The following is a 16,398-nucleotide window of genomic DNA, read 5'->3' as shown; positions in this document are numbered from 1 at the left end:
CAGAATCTTAGAAGATTGGACCATGGACTTTATTGAGGGGTTGCCACTAGCTGGAGGGGTTAATGTGATCATGGTGGTAGTTGATCGGCTGAGTAAGTATTCTTACTTTATATCATTGAGACATCCGTTTTCAGCCAAGCAAGTTGCTTCCATATTCATCGACAGAATAGTAAGCAAGCACGGCATTCCTAAGTCGATTATCACAGATCGGGATAAAATCTTTCTTAGTAATTTTTGGAAGGAACTGTTTGCAACCATGGGAACTATTCTAAAGAGGAGTACCGCGTTTCACCCACAAACTGATGGGCAGACAGAAAGGGTAAATAGATGTCTCGAAACTTATCTGCGATGCTTCTGTAATGAACAACCAAAAAAATGGGATAGACTGATTCCATGGGCAGAATTGTGGTATAATACCACCTTCCATGCATCCACCAAAATGACCCCTTTCCAGACGGTATACCGCAGACCGCCTCCTCCCCTGTTATCCTATTATGGTTACAAGAAAACTCCTAATAATGAGGTTGACACGCTGCTGAAGGAACGTGACTTAGCCATCAATGCCTTAAAAGAACACCTGTGTGTAGCCTAGAACAGGATGAAGAAAATGGCTGATCGAAATAGAAGAGAGTTAAAATTTAAGGTAGGAGATGAAGTCTACTTGAAATTGAGACCTTACCGGCAACGCTCCTTGGCTCGGAAGAAGTGTGAAAAGTTAGCACCTAAATATTACGGACCCTACAAAATTACTGAAGAAATAGGAGCAGTTGCGTACAGATTGATGTTACCGCCGGAAGCCAGTATCCACAATGTGTTCCATATTTCTCAGTTAAAACTGAAACTGGGTAGTCAACAAGCTGTTCAACACCAGCAACCTAGGCTAACGGAAGAGTTTGAGTTACAATTATGGCCGGAAACAGTGTTGGGAGTCCGTTGGAATCGGGAATTGGGAGGAAATGAATGGTTAATTAAGTGGAAAGGGCTGCCGGACAGTGAAACAACTTGGGAATCTGTTTTCCAAATGAACCAACAATTCCCTGACTTTCACCTTGAGGACAAGGTGAACCTGGAACCGAGGGGTATTGTAAGGCCCCCTATTATCCATACATACAAAAGGAGGGGTAAAAACGTAAAAGCTCACGCAGCAGAAAAGGGGAGAATATTAGGAAAAGAACATGAGAGTGGGGCCCACGGGGAAGAATGAGAAAAGAGCTATAAATAAGGCCTTATCGGGATTGGGGGCTAGGTTAACTTTTTGTCTTCATTTGGTCTGTAGAGGCTGCTAGGTCTAGGAAGGACTACTATCTTTTCCTGGGGAGGTTTGACATGATATTATCATCTTTATTGCTTTCTTTTATATTTCCTTCTACTGTATCTTTTGGCATTTATATATAAATAAAGATCTACAGAGTGCTGTCTCTGTTTGCCAACTGTTTGGGTAATTTAGTATTTTATTTGTGGAGTCTCTACAAAATTATAGCAATTCATTGCAAATAAGATGCAGTACCTTGATTTTATGGTTAAAGGTTCCAATTGTTTTTTCTTTTTAAGCTCTTATTTAGAAGGGATTCACCTGTTACAAGTTGAAATGTGTTGGAAAAATTGGACAAGAAGTTATAACCTTACAAGAAAATGATCCTTATAGAAAGAACTAACTTGATTCAAGCAAAATATCTTCAAGAACAAAATTGCAATTACACGAACACTTATTAACACAAATAAAAAATGCAAATCAGACTATTGAGTACAATGAAATACAACATGATAACAAGACAGAGATGCAACATATACATAAACATACAAATCAGAAAAGAAGTTGATTCTTGACAACAAAGTAAAATAAATACAAAACATAATAAATTTCTATGACCATTAGGACTCTGTAGAGAAATGCCTACTTTCGACATAAGCATTTCATCAAATTCCATCTAAAGCGGAGAGGTTGCCCATGCAAGCTCTGATACCAGGCAATCTCGACGCGCATTTTACTTTACCTAAGCAGCTGGCTTGACTCCCTCTTTTTTTTCTCCCTCCCTCTCTACCGGCTGCCGTGCTAGGTGAAGAAATAAAGGACCTACTAGGCGGGGTCGGGTTTTGCTTAGGCAAGAAAAGCGGAGAGGATCCCCACGAAAACTCTGAAACCGGGGATCTCGGCACGCATTTTACTTGACCTAAGCGGCTGGCTTGGCTCCCTCTTTTTTTTCTCTCTCCCTCTCTACAGGCTGCCATGCTGAGTGAAGAACTCTAAGAACCTACTAGGCGGGGTCGGGTTTTGCTTAGGCAAGAAAAGCGGAGAGAATCCCCACGAAAATTCTGAAACCGGGGATCTCGGCGCGCATTTTACTTGACCTAAGCGGCTGGCTTGGCTCCCTCTTTTTTTTTCTCTCCCTCTCTACCGGCTGCCATGATGGGTGAAGAACTCTAAGAACCTACTAGGCGGGGTCGGGTTTTGCTTAGGCAAGAAAAGCGGAGAGGATCCCCACGAAAATTCTGAAACCGGGGGATCTCGGCGCGCATTTTACTTGACCTAAGCGGCTGGCTTGGCTCCCTCTTTTTTTTCTCTCTCCCTCTCTACCGGCTGCCATGCTGGGTGAAAACTCTAAGACCTACTAGGCGGGTCGGGTTTTGCTTAGGCAAGAAAAGCGGAGAGGATCCCCACGAAAATTCTGAAACCGGGGGATCTCGGCGCGCATTTTACTTGACCTAAGCGGCTGGCTTGGCTCCCTCTTTTTTTTCTCTCTCCCTCTCTACCGGCTGCCATGCTGGGTGAAAAACTCTAAGGACCTACTAGGCGGGTCGGGTTTTGCTTAGGCAAGAAAAGCGGAGAGGATCCCCACGAAAATTCTGAAACCGGGGGATCTCGGCGCGCATTTTACTTGACCTAAGCGGCTGGCTTGGCTCCCTCTTTTTTTTCTCTCTCCCTCACTACCGGCTGCCATGATGGGTGAAGAACTCTAAGGACCTACTAGGCGGGTCGGGTTTTGCTTAGGCAAGAAAAGCGGAGAGGATCCCCACGAAAATTCTGAAACCGGGGATCTCGGCGCGCATTTTACTTGACCTAAGCGGCTGGCTTGGCTCCCTCTTTTTTTTCTCTCTCCCTCTCTACCGGCTGCCATGCTGGGTGAAAAACTCTAAGGACCTACTAGGCGGGTCGGGTTTTGCTTAGGCAAGAAAAGCGGAGAGGATCCCCACGAAAATTCTGAAACCGGGGGATCTCGGCGCGCATTTTACTTGACCTAAGCGGCTGGCTTGGCTCCCTCTTTTTTTTCTCTCCCCTCTCTACCGGCTGCCATGCTGGGTGAAAAACTCTAAGGACCTACTAGGCGGGTCGGGTTTTGCTTAGGCAAGAAAAGCGGAGAGGATCCCCACGAAAATTCTGAAACCGGGGGATCTCGGCGCGCATTTTACTTGACCTAAGCGGCTGGCTTGGCTCCCTCTTTTTTTTCTCTCTCCCCTCTCTACCGGCTGCCATGCTGGGTGAAAAACTCTAAGGACCTACTAGGCGGGTCGGGTTTTGCTTAGGCAAGAAAAGCGGAGAGGATCCCCACGAAAATTCTGAAACCGGGGGATCTCGGCGCGCATTTTACTTGACCTAAGCGGCTGGCTTGGCTCCCTCTTTTTTCTTCTCTCCCCTCTACCGGCTGCCATGATGGGTGAAGAACTCTAAGGACCTACTAGGCGGGGTCGGGTTTTGCTTAGGCAAGAAAAGCGGAGAGGATCCCCACGAAAATTCTGAAACCGGGGGATCTCGGCGCGCATTTTACTTGACCTAAGCGGCTGGCTTGGCTCCCTCTTTTTTTTCTCTCTCCCTCTCTACCGGCTGCCATGCTGGGTGAAAAACTCTAAGGACCTACTAGGCGGGTCGGGTTTTGCTTAGGCAAGAAAAGCGGAGAGGATCCCCACGAAAATTCTGAAACCGGGGGATCTCGGCGCGCATTTTACTTGACCTAAGCGGCTGGCTTGGCTCCCTCTTTTTTTTCTCTCCCTCTCTACCGGCTGCCATGATGGGTGAAAAACTCTAAGGACCTACTAGGGGGTCGGGTTTTGCTTAGGCAAGAAAAGCGGAGAGGATCCCCACGAAAATTCTGAAACCGGGGGATCTCGGCGCGCATTTTACTTGACCTAAGCGGCTGCCTTGGCTCCCTCTTTTTTTTCTCTCACCCTCTCTACCTGCTGCAATGCTGGGTGAAAAACTCAGAAGAATAGTTCTTGCAATGGTAAAGCTCCTAACCCCGATCAGGAAACCCATGAAAGAGCAGACTCAACGGATAAGTCTTCATCAACCCTATCTAGCTGCTGAGTCAGAGTACGAGGGCTAGGCCCAGGCAAAGGCGAGACCAGTAGCAGCTCTTTCTTCAGTTTCAGTTGTTGTCGTTGAGTCAAGCTATTTATTCTCTCAAAATGTAGATTTAGAAGCTGCCCATAAATTTACCTGAAACCCTATCTCTTCCTTCGACTTCTACTGAATTTCGACTTCTACTTTCTGAAGTGAATCCCCTCCACAAAGGTACCGCCCGGAAGTTGCTCCATTTCAATCTACTAAGATCCCAGATGCAAAGACGGTTCTTTCCCCCCGAAATGGAATGGAGGCTAAAAGCTTGATAAAGTCCGACGGAATATACAAAGGGATAATAAGATAAGAGTCCAAGAAAGCGCCAAGAATTGGAAGCAGGACCTACTAGGCGGGTCGGGTTTTGCTTAGGCAAGAAAAGCGGAGAGGATCCCCACGAAAATTCTGAAACCGGGGGATCTCGACGCGCATTTTACATGACCTAAGCGGCTGCCTTGGCTCCCTCTTTGTTTTCTCTCACCCTCACTACCGGCTGCCATGATGGGTGAAGAACTCTAAGGACCTACTAGGCGGGGTCGGGTTTTGCTTAGGCAAGAAAAGCGGAGAGGATCCCCACGAAAATTCTGAAACCGGGGATCTCGGCGCGCATTTTACTTGACCTAAGCGGCTGGCTTGGCTCCCTCTTTTTTTCTCTCTCCCTCTCTACCGGCTGCCATGCTGGGTGAAAACCTCTAAGGACCTACTAGGCGGGTCGGGTTTTGCCTAGGCAAGAAAAGCGGAGAGGATCCCCACGAAAATTCTGAAACCGGGGGGATCTCGGCGAGCATTTTACTTGACCTAAGCGGCTGGCTTGGCTCCCTCTTTTTTTTCTCTCCCCTCTCTACCGGCTGCCATGCTGGGTGAAAAACTCTAAGGACCTACTAGGCGGGGTCGGGTTTTGCTTAGGCAAGAAAAGCGGAGAGGATCCCCACGAAAAATTCTGAAACCGGGGGATCTCGGCGCGCATTTTACTTGACCTAAGCGGCTGCCTTGGCTCCCTCTTTTTTTTCTCTCACCCTCTCTACCGGCTGCCAATGCTGGGTGAAAAACTCTAAGGACCTACTAGGCGGGTCGGGTTTTGCTTAGGCAAGAAAAGCGGAGAGGATCCCACGAAAATTCTGAAACCGGGGGATCTCGGCGCGCATTTTACTTGACCTAAGCGGCTGCCTTGGCTCCCTCTTTGTTTTCTCTCACCCTCTCTACCGGCTGCCATGCTGGGTGAAGAAACTCTAAGGACCTACTAGGCGGGTCGGGTTTTGCTTAGGCAAGAAAAGCGGAGAGGATCCCCACGAAAATTCTGAAACCGGGGGATCTCGGCGCGCATTTTACTTGACCTAAGCGGCTGGCTTGGCTCCCTCTTTTTTTTCTCTCACCTTCTCTACCGGCTGCCATGCTGGGTGAAAAACTCTAAGAACCTACTAGGCGGGTCGGGTTTTGCTTAGGCAAGAAAAGCGGAGAGGATCCCCACGAAAATTCTGAAACCGGGGGATCTCGGTCCGCATTTTACTTGACCTAAGCGGCTGGCTTGGCTCCCTCTTTTTTTTCTCTCTCCCTCTCTACCGGCTGCCATGCTGGGTGAAGAACTCTAGTGACCCACTAGGCGGGGGTCGGGTTCTGCAACTCTAAGCAGCTTGGTCGTATTGCTTTGTTTTTATCGGCTGTTATGTTGGGTGAAGAACTCTAAGAACTTGCCGACTTTGCTTTCTACTTGACCTAACAATCTTATTTTGCTTTCAAACAATCTTATACAAATGTGTATGGCCAAAAGAGGGATTTAAAATTAATATAAAAAAGGCAGTAGAAGATGGCAAAAAAGGGGATTAAAATTGAGATAAAAAAGGCAACCGCACATATTATTATGTACATAATTCACAATATTCAGAAAATGAACCAAGTGTTCTACTCATTTCTAAGCTATCAATATATGCATTTTCAACATATGTAACATATTCAAATAACAAATACAATCACAAATCCGAGCTCTGTTCTCATGGGTTAGGCATATATGCTTTTTTATGCTAAAAAGCGAAGTAGACATGGTACTTATTCTAAGCATAGAGCATTGCAAAAGTTTCTAAATTTTGACATTTTTAGCAAAATTTGCAAAATGAAAATTTCCCAAAGGACATGGAATGTGCAAGGCTACAACCCCACCCCCCACTTAAAAATTTGCATTGTCCTCAAAGCATTTTAAGCAAGATTCTACGGATGGAAAGAAAAAAAAAGGAGAACAGAAGACCTCCCCTTGTAACCTAGTTTCTTCATGGAAGCTTGCTTGCAAAGATCCCAAGTTTGGTTATATTTCATTTTCCTTTATTCCTACAAAAAGAAAACAAGAATTTCCTTTCGAATTTTATTAAAGAGGTTAAACTAAAAATTTTAGAAAAATGTGCAGAATTGTTTAAGCTCGGTTGCATTTTCTAAGCATCACTTGAATTTATTAAAACGACCTAACAAATATTCAATACAAGTTCGTAATTCATAACCTACCAAAAAGTTCAAAAAGATTGTTGTAAATTACATACATCAATAAACTTACTTTCAGCATTCATTTGGGGTATTGTACGTTCATATTAAAAAGTAGTCATTCATGTGTGATGCAAAGGCCCTTTTTATGTATCTAAAACTAAAATCACGAAAATCATCGTGGACATGCAGCACAACAAACTGAATTTCCATGGGAAGCCTTTTGCTAACAAAATGGTTGACAATAATTACTCAGACAAGAGAGAATGACTATAATTAATTAACAGAAGTACAAATCAATATAGGTGCACAACCACCAAGCCCCCAACAAAAGGAACAATAAATTTCAATAACAAAAGAAAGGTAGTATCAGGACTATCCTTACTTGTTATCGAAGAAGATACCTTGGCTCCGGTAAGCCCAATGCTCTGCCTTACAACGTTCAATTACCTCAGTACTGCAGCGTTTCTTCAAAGTTTGGGAATCTACCTAAAACATAAATATATATTCCAACTTGAAAACCTCCATGTCAGAAACTTTACTTTATTTATCAAACCAGATGCTATGCAAGAATTAGTTAGCAGAAATACAACATAAATAGTAATGATATTCTTTGGGGAGGGGATAAAAGCATCTTTCATCTTAGAAATAAGCTTAGCAGTTAGCACTAACCTTTATATAAGAAGTTAACACCGGTTTGATTGCTTCTTAAAGTTCAGCTACGAAATCTGGTAAAGAGAAAGACCTAATCCATAATGTTAAAGAGGAAAAGACCAAGTCAGATTCCTTTATTCAAACAGGTTAGTATCACATCTCCAAAGGAAAAAACTTACGGACCTCTACGACGAATTTCCTTGAATGATGTAGCAGCACCTGATTCTTCAAACACAGTTTCATTTATGCTGTGAAAAATAAGATTGATAAATAAAACTTTCGGCTACAATGAGCCACATAAACATAAAGCTGTGACAGGAAAACAAAAGCTAACAGATAATTAACTATACAGTTTGTAAGCAAAATACCAAATAGCCCATAATCAAGATCACAACTGAAGCAAACAATAATGTGTAGTTTATCATTTCCAACCAAATAATTCAATAACAAATAAGGTCAAATGGCCAAATAATATGTCCTTTCACATAAATATTTACTCCTGAATTTTTTGAAGGATAATGTTACCGCTTCTCTCCCACGTTTCACAAAAATTCTTTTACATATTATATTTTTTTTACATATTCCTATTGAAGAATCTCATTTGAGCATTTTTGGTCAATTTGACTTGAAAGAAACGGCCAAACTTTCAATAAGAAAGAAGCAAGATGGCCCAATTACGAAAATAATACCATGAATACAAACCATGAAGAAATAGTAAAACAGTCAATACAAGAAGAAAAAAGTTCACTTCAAAACGACCTAAAACAGTATCACTTGAACAAAATGTGTCTAAGTATCACTCGAACTTTCAAAACGACCTAAAACAGCTTACGTTGAGATTTGTAACTCATAACCTACGAAAAAAGTTCAAATAGTGTGAAAAAAGCACTACAAGACCCAAAATGGCTACCAAGTGTGTAATTGTAACAAACTTAGTTCAAACCAACCTAGAACGTGCTCAAAACGTGTCTAGGTATTACTTGAGTTTTCAAAACGACCTAGCAAATCCTAAATGTAGGTTCGTAATGATCTACCAAAAAGGTTGAAAAAAGCATTTCAAGACCAAAAATGACAACCAAGTGCAACAAAATCAATCTAACCTAAAATGTATTCAAAACATGTGTACGTATCACTTAAACTTTCAAAACCACCAAACAATGCTTAAGTGTAAGTTTGTAACTCACAACCTACCAAATTTTCAAAAACTGTAAAAAAGCACTTCAAGACCCAAAATGGCAACGAAGTATGTAAGTGCAACGGACTTAGTTTCAAGCCATCCTAAAAAGAGTGCAAAACGTGTCTAAGATTTCAAACCGACCAAACAATACTCAAGCGTAAGTTCGTAACTCACAACCTAAAAAAATTTCAAAAAGTGTGAAAAAAAGTACTTCAAGACCCAACATTTCAATCCAATGTGTAAGTGCAACAAACTTAGTTTCAAACCAACGCAAAATGTGTTTAAAACGACCTAACAATCGTTAAGTGTAAGTTCGTAACTCACAAACTAACAAAAAAATCAAAATGCGTGAAAAATGCACTTTGAGACCTAAAATGGCAACCAAGTATGCAAGTGAAACAAACTTAGTCTTAAACAAATCTAAAAAAATTTCAAACCGTGTTTAAGTATCACTTGAACTTTCAGAACGACCTAAGAATGTTTATTTGTAAATTCATCACTCATAACCTACCAAAAAGTTCAAGAAGTATGGAAAAAAAGGAAACACTACACGACCCAAAATGGCAACCAAGTGCGCAAGTGCAACAAACTTAGTTCCAAACCAACCTAAAAAGTGGTCAAGGCGTGTCTAAGTATCACTTGGACTTTCAAAACAACCTAACAAAGTTTAAGTGTAAGTTGGTAACCCATAGCCTACCAAAAAGTTCAAAAAGTGTGAAAAGGGCACTTCAAGACCGAAAATGGCAACCAATTGGATAAGGTCAACAAACTTAGTTTCAAACTAACCTAAACCGAGTTTAAAACGTGTCTAAGTATCACTTAAACTTTCAAAATGTCCTAAAACAGCTTACGTGTAGGATCGTAACTCATAACCTACGAAAAAAGTCCAAATATTGTGAAAAAAGCACTACAATACCCAAAATGGCAACCAAGTGTGTAAGTGCAACAAACTTAGTTCAAACCAACCTAAAATGTGCTCAAAACGTGTCTATGTATTACTTGAGTTTTCAAAACGACCTAGCAAATCCTAAGTGTAAGTTCGTAACTCATAATCTACCAAAAAGTTTGAAAAAAGCATTTCAAGACCAAAAATGACAACCAAGTGCAACAAACTCAATCTAACCTAAAATGTATTCAAAACGTGTGTAACTATCACTTGAATTTTCAAAACAACCAAACAATGCTTAAGGGTAAGTTTGTAACTCACAACCTACCAAAATTTCAAAAAGTGTGAAAAAGGTACTTCAAGACCCAAAACGGCAACGAAGTATGTAAGTGCAATGAACTTAGTTTCAAGTTATCTTAAAAAGAGTTCAAAATGTGTCTAAGCTTTCAAACGGACCAAACAATACTCAAGCGTAAGTTCGTGACTCACAACCTACCAAAATTTCAAAAAGTGTGGAAAAAAGCACTTGGAGACCCAACATGTCAATCAAATGTCTAAACAAACTTAGTTCCAAACAAACACAAAATGTGTTTGAAACGACCTAACAGTGCTTAAGTGTAAGTTCGTAACTCACAAACTAACAAAAAGTTCAAAATGAGTGAAAATGCACTTTGAGACCTAAAATGGCAACCAATTGTGCAAGTGAAACAAACTTAGTGTTAAACAAATCTAAAAAATGTGCTTAAAACTACTCTAAAGCACACACAAACACTCTCCATCTCACTCTCTATCTGCCCTGTTTCCAATTTAATCAGGTATTCATTTGGGGTTATTGTAGGTTCATATTTAGAAATAGTCATTCATGTTGTGATGCAAAATCCCTTTTATGTATCTAAAACTAAAATCACGAAAATCATCTTGGACATGCAGCACAACAAACTAAATTTCCACGGGAAGCCTTTGCTAACAAAATGGTAGACAATAATTACTCAAACAACTGAGAAGGACTATAATTAATTAACAGAAGTACAAATCAATATAGGTGCACAACCACCAAACAAGAGAGAAGGAACAATAAACTTCAATAACAAAAGAAAGGTAGTATCAGGACTATCCTTACTTGTTATCGAAGAAGATACCTTGGCTCCGGTAAGCCCAATGCTCTGCCTTACAACGTTCAATTACCTCAGTACTGCAGCGTTTCTTCAAAGTTTGGGAATCTACCTAAAACATAAATATATATTCCAACTTGAAAACCTCCATGTCAGAAACTTTACTTTATTTATCAAACCAGATGCTATGCAAGAATTAGTTAGCAGAAATACAACATAAATAGTAATGATATTCTTTGGGGAGGGGATAAAAGCATCTTTCATCTTAGAAATAAGCTTAGCAGTTAGCACTAACCTTTATATAAGAAGTTAACACCGGTTTGATTGCTTCTTAAAGTTCAACTACGAAATCTGGTAAAGAGAAAGACCTAATCCATAATGTTAAAGAGGAAAAGACCAAGTCAGGTTCCTTTATTCAAACAGGTTAGTATCACAGCACCAAAGGAAAAAACTTACGGATCTCTACGGCGAATTTCCTTGAATGATGTAGCAGCATTTGATGCTTGAAACACGGTTTCATTTATGCTGTGAAAAATAAGATCGATAAATAAAACTTTGGCTACAATTAGCCACAGAAACATAAAGCTGTGACAGGAAAACAAAAGCGAACAGATAATTAACTATACAGTTTGTAGGCAAAATACCAAATAGCCCATAATCAAGATCACAACTCAAGCAGACAATAATGTGTAGTTTATCATTTCCATCCAAATAATTCAATCATAAATATGGTCAAATGGCCAAATAATATGGCCTTTCACATAAATACTTACTCCTGAATTTTTTGAACGATAATGTTATCGCTTCTCTCCCACGTTTCACGAAGGCCCTCAGCCATCTGCCAATTCCAATATAAGAAAATTATTTTACATATTATATTAAACATTGAAAATTCTTTTACATATTATCTTTTTTTTTATGTATTCCTATTGAAGAATCTCATTTGAGCATTTTGTGGTCAATTTGACTTGACAGAAACAGCAGAACTTTCAATTAGAAGGAAGCAAGATGCCTAGTTTTTTGAACTGCGGTTTTTTTTTTTTTTTTTTGCTTTAACTTGCTGTAAATTGGAGATGTTTTCCATAACTGCTTCGGCTTGGAGCCCTCTCTCTACTCCTTATGTAATTTCAAGAAATAGATAAAATCCAAGTTAAACTAGATAAGTGGAAAAGATATTGTCTCTTTAGTGGAGGTTGGGACACACTTTGTAAGTCGGTTTTTTCACATATACCTACACACTATATGTCTATATTCTTAATGCCAGAAAAGATGATTCATAAAGTGATTAATTGGAAGGTGGTGTCTTGTTCGCAAGAGGATGGTGGAATCGGCGTCGATGTGTGCAACGTTAAAAAAATGCAACCTTCTTGCTAAATGGGGATGGAGATTTATAAATGAAAAGAATTCCCTTTGGGCTAAAGTGGTGAAGAGTATCCATGGAGAAAGTTAATTTGGATGGCATACTAAAGGAATTGTCACTTGCAGTCTCCATAGTCCCTGGATTAGCATTTCGAGATGCTAGCTTCAAGTGGATTCCTAGGCATTGTTCAAGTTCGGTGATGGTTGAAGAATAGCATTTTGGAATGATTTTTGGGCAGATGTTGTTTCTTTTCAAGATCGTTTAGATTGTCTTTGAACTCTAATAATGGAGATGTAAAGGAGTTTTGGGACTCTTCCACTACTTCATGGGCTCTAAATTTCAGGAGACTTCTAAAAGTTGAAGAAATAGATGAATTTCAAGCCTCCCAAAATAAAAGAACCTAGAAATCAGAATCAAATGGGATGTTTTTGGTTCATTCATTAGTCAAGCATCTCTCCATTGCCTCCCCAATTGAAAAACATTTATACTCGACAATTTGGAAGACAAAAAAGCCCTAGAAAGAGTGAATATCACGCTTTGGAGAAAGCGAAATGGACTATGAACTGTGCAGAAGTTTTGCAAATGAAACCTTCCTCTCACAGTTTATCTCCTCATATTTGTCCCTTGTGTTTGCATGCTTTAGAAGATTTACATCATATTTTCTTCTCCTGCTTACATGAAAAGAAGTGTTGGTTTGACTTACTTGGCTATCTTCATTTGAATTGGGTTTTCGACTATAGATTTAGGAGAACGCGGTCCAGCTTATTTCATGTCCCATTCTCAAGAAGAAACCAAGATTGATTTGGTTAAATGCAGTAAAGGCCATTTTACCAGAAATTTGGTTTGAACATAATCAACTAACATTTTAAAATAAAGCTTCCTCTTGGACAACTCGAGTCGAAATGGCTAGAATCAATGCTTCTTCTTGATGCTCTCTTTCAAAAGACTTCAAAGATTTCTCCATACAAGATATAAGTCATAATTGGCCGACTTTCATTTTTAATTCTTAGTCCACTACTGTACTCTTATTTTATTTCTTTTGGATTTCTAGTGGTCTTAAATCTATGTTGTATAGTTATTGGGCAGTTTGTATGATCTATTCTAAACCTTGTCGTTGGTTTAGTCTTTTGGTTTAAGTCTCGATATGGTGAGAATGCTAAGTAGGTGTCAACATAGATGAGATGTCCTAGTGCACTCACTGATCCTAGGGCTTCTTTGTATTACCTTTTGTCTTGTCTATTCATTTTCAGCTTAATGAAGAGGCTCCTTTCCTACTTCAAAAAAGAAAAAAAAGGTAAATGTGTGATTCTTATAAAGTAAATTATCCTACAGATTAAAAGTTTGAACTTATTCCAAGTGCTTCACCAAATCTTAAATATTTGAACCAACAGCACCAACTTTGCACAACACAACAATGTAAAACACATTAACTACTTTCTCTTTTATGCACATTATATATCAAATAAAAATATTAGAAGGGAAAAAATGGAAAAAAAAAACATACTAACAACGATAAAATATAATAAGCTTCAATCGAAGAGAGAAGGTTTGAAGAACATAATTCAAAGGTTCCCAAAATCATATCATAATTAGAAAGCCAATACCAACACCAATTCAAAGAGAACACCTAATCTACCATACAAAAGTCTAAATATAACTTTTTTTTTTAATCTTGTGTTTTAGTGTATGATGCAAGTGAAGCAAAACAACATTACAATATAAGATCTTTTTACCCTGATATTTAATAATCAACTAAGAAAAATTCGCATTCAAAGTTGACCAAGAATCCAAGACCTTCAATAGGCAAAGATAATATTCTCAACATGGTAATTGGATGTGTTCCCTTTAGCATAGTATCTTAAATAATCACTTTTTGTTATTTGAGAAAAACTCCATTTTCTCTTATTAATGAAAAAGGACTTGATAATAGGCAAGTATAATTTAATAGAAATTCTAACTAAAGAGAACTAATTATAAAAGGAAATAACGTCTAAAAAGAATAATTAAAAAAATAACTAAGGCAACTATACAATACAAATCTACACTTTGTAATCACAACTTTCGATCTTCCTTGTATGGAGTAACATTTTAAAGAGGCCGAACTAAGATAGATCTAAGCAAAAACTTCATTCATTGATGGCCTAAGAAAGATGGATGGAAACCTTATAATGATACAGGTAACAAACCTTTTCAATTGAGGTTTAGATGCAAAACATGTAATATAGTTCAACATTATTTTGCCAAAGTTAGTCATTAAACTCAAGCGAATCATAAAACAGAAAAAGAATGTAGATTTAAGAGGACTATGTAATATATCAACTAGGAATGAAATAGGCGAAGATAAAAGCAAGTATTAAGAACAAAACAAAGCATAACAAAAGAGGAAGGCCAGCTTACTATTCAAAAAAGCAAAGGAGTTCCACATCACTTGCAAGATAGCCTGTGGAACATTGCTATAGAACTATCTTGGGAACTTTGGCAGAGTTGTGTTTGGAAATTACAATGATGTTTAGCAAAAATGTTTACAATAATAAAACTATAACATAAATGTTTCATAGTGTTGGAAGAAATTTGTAAGGCCCCCTATTATCCATACATACAAAAGGAGGGGTAAAAACGTAAAAGCTCACGCAGCAGAAAAGGGGAGAATATTAGGAAAAGAACATGAGAGTGGGGCCCACGGGGAAGAATGAGAAAAGAGCTATAAATAAGGCCTTATCGGGATTGGGGGCTAGGTTAACTTTTTGTCTTCATTTGGTCTGTAGAGGCTGCTAGGTCTAGGAAGGACTACTATCTTTTCCTGGGGAGGTTTGACATGATATTATCATCTTTATTGCTTTCTTTTATATTTCCTTCTACTGTATCTCTTGGCATTTATATATAAATAAAGATCTACAGAGTGCTGTCTCTGTTTGCCAACTGTTTGGGTAATTTAGTATTTTATTTGTGGAGTCTCTACAACTGGTATCAGAGCCCAAACGCTGGGGTGGTGACGCGACTGATGGCGCAAAGGCAAATAGAAGAAAGAATAGATGGAACCGAGAAAGAAATACTGGGCTTGAAGGAAATGATTCTGGAAATGAAGAAATCCATGGATAGACTGGCTGATGAAATGAAAGAAAACAGCAGCTACAAAAGGCGAGATGAATCCGGAACTTCTGATGGATCAGTCATGAAGTTAAAAGGAAAATGGGAAGAAGCCGACAATCCAGGGGAAAACAATGTAGTAACTGTCGACCGAAGCAAATATAAGAAACTGGAAATGCCGATTTTCACCGGGGAAAATCCTGAGTCATGGGTGTTTAGAGCTGAGCATTTTTTCGAAATTAATAGCCTACCGGAAGCAGAAAAAGTGAAAGTAGCAGTGGTTAGTTTCGGACAAGATGAAATCGATTGGTACCGTTGGAGTAACCATAGAAAGAAGGTGGAAGGATGGGAAGATTTGAAGGTAAGGATGTTTGAATTTTTTCGAGATTCTGGGCAGAAGAGCTTAGGTGCAAGGCTGATTCGAATAGAACAAGATGGATCCTATAATGATTATGTCAAGAAATTCGTACAATATTCTGCACCACTACGCACATGGCTGAAAGCGTGCTCTTAGATGCATTCGTGACTGGTCTAGAACCGGCTCTTCAAGCAGAAGTTATTAGTAGACATCCTCAAACCTTAGAGGAATGTATGAAGGAGGCACAACTGGTAAGTGGCAGAAACCTAGCCTTGAAATTAGCCAAGGCAGAATGGGTAAACAGTGTGACTAGGGAAGGAGGAGGCTCAAGCAAGGGACAAAGCAGTCAAGATAAAAGTTCACCAAAGAAGACTGAGTTCCCCATGAAGCAAGTCACTATTCCCATTAAAGGAAACTACCAGAAAAATGAACCTCCAGTTAAAAGACTCTTGGACACGGAATTCAGAGCAAGATTGGACAAGGGTTTGTGTTTTAGATGCAATGAGAAGTACTCACCGGGACACCGATGCAAGATGAGAGAGAAAAGGGAATTAATGTTATTTATACTTAACGAAGAAGAGAGTGGCGGGGAGGAAGTCAAAATGGAAGAGACCGAAGAAGTAATGGAGCTGAACCAGTTAGTTGTTGCTGAAACCACCGAAATTGAATTGAAGACACTCACGGGGTTAACATCCAAAGGGACAATGAAACTGAAGGGGCATGTAAAAGGAAGGGAGGTGGTGATTTCATCATCCGAAGCAGTGGCAATGGAAGGAGGGTTGAACATTGAACCCGGTACACAATTTGGAGTGACTATTGGAGACGGGACCCGCTGTAAAGGGAAAGGTATTTGCAGAAAGGTGGAACTGAGATTGAAAGAAATGACAGTTATAACTGATTTTCTAGTGGTGGAACTAGGAAATATTGACGTGATTTTAGGGATGCAATGGCTAGATACCACCGGCACA

The 16,398-nt window shown here is 39.6% G+C and overlaps 1 protein-coding gene and 1 long non-coding RNA gene across 2 annotated transcripts; one reads left to right on the top strand and one right to left on the bottom strand.

The window, feature by feature from the left end:
• The first annotated feature begins 499 nt into the window (after nt 1–499).
• Nucleotides 500–14,905, top strand: LOC116405175. The gene is made up of 2 exons (XM_031888986.1): nt 500–1,089; nt 14,564–14,905. The coding sequence occupies exons 1-2, from the start codon at nt 599–601 to the stop codon at nt 14,676–14,678; spliced, it is 606 nt and encodes a 201-aa protein (XP_031744846.1). The 5' UTR covers nt 500–598; the 3' UTR covers nt 14,679–14,905.
• On the bottom strand, nt 7,026–7,874 carry LOC116405177. The gene is made up of 3 exons (XR_004218314.1): nt 7,634–7,874; nt 7,469–7,541; nt 7,026–7,285 (listed from the first exon to the last, which is right to left on the bottom strand). It is a non-coding gene; the product is annotated as an uncharacterized LOC116405177 (long non-coding RNA).
• Nucleotides 14,906–16,398: the final 1,493 nt, after the last annotated feature.

This window comes from Cucumis sativus, chromosome 1 (genome assembly GCF_000004075.3).
Source record: "Cucumis sativus cultivar 9930 chromosome 1, Cucumber_9930_V3, whole genome shotgun sequence".
NCBI classification, from domain to species: domain Eukaryota; kingdom Viridiplantae; phylum Streptophyta; class Magnoliopsida; order Cucurbitales; family Cucurbitaceae; genus Cucumis; species Cucumis sativus.
Note: the sequence above shows the minus strand (reverse complement) of the source record. Positions and strands in the feature narration are given on the sequence as shown.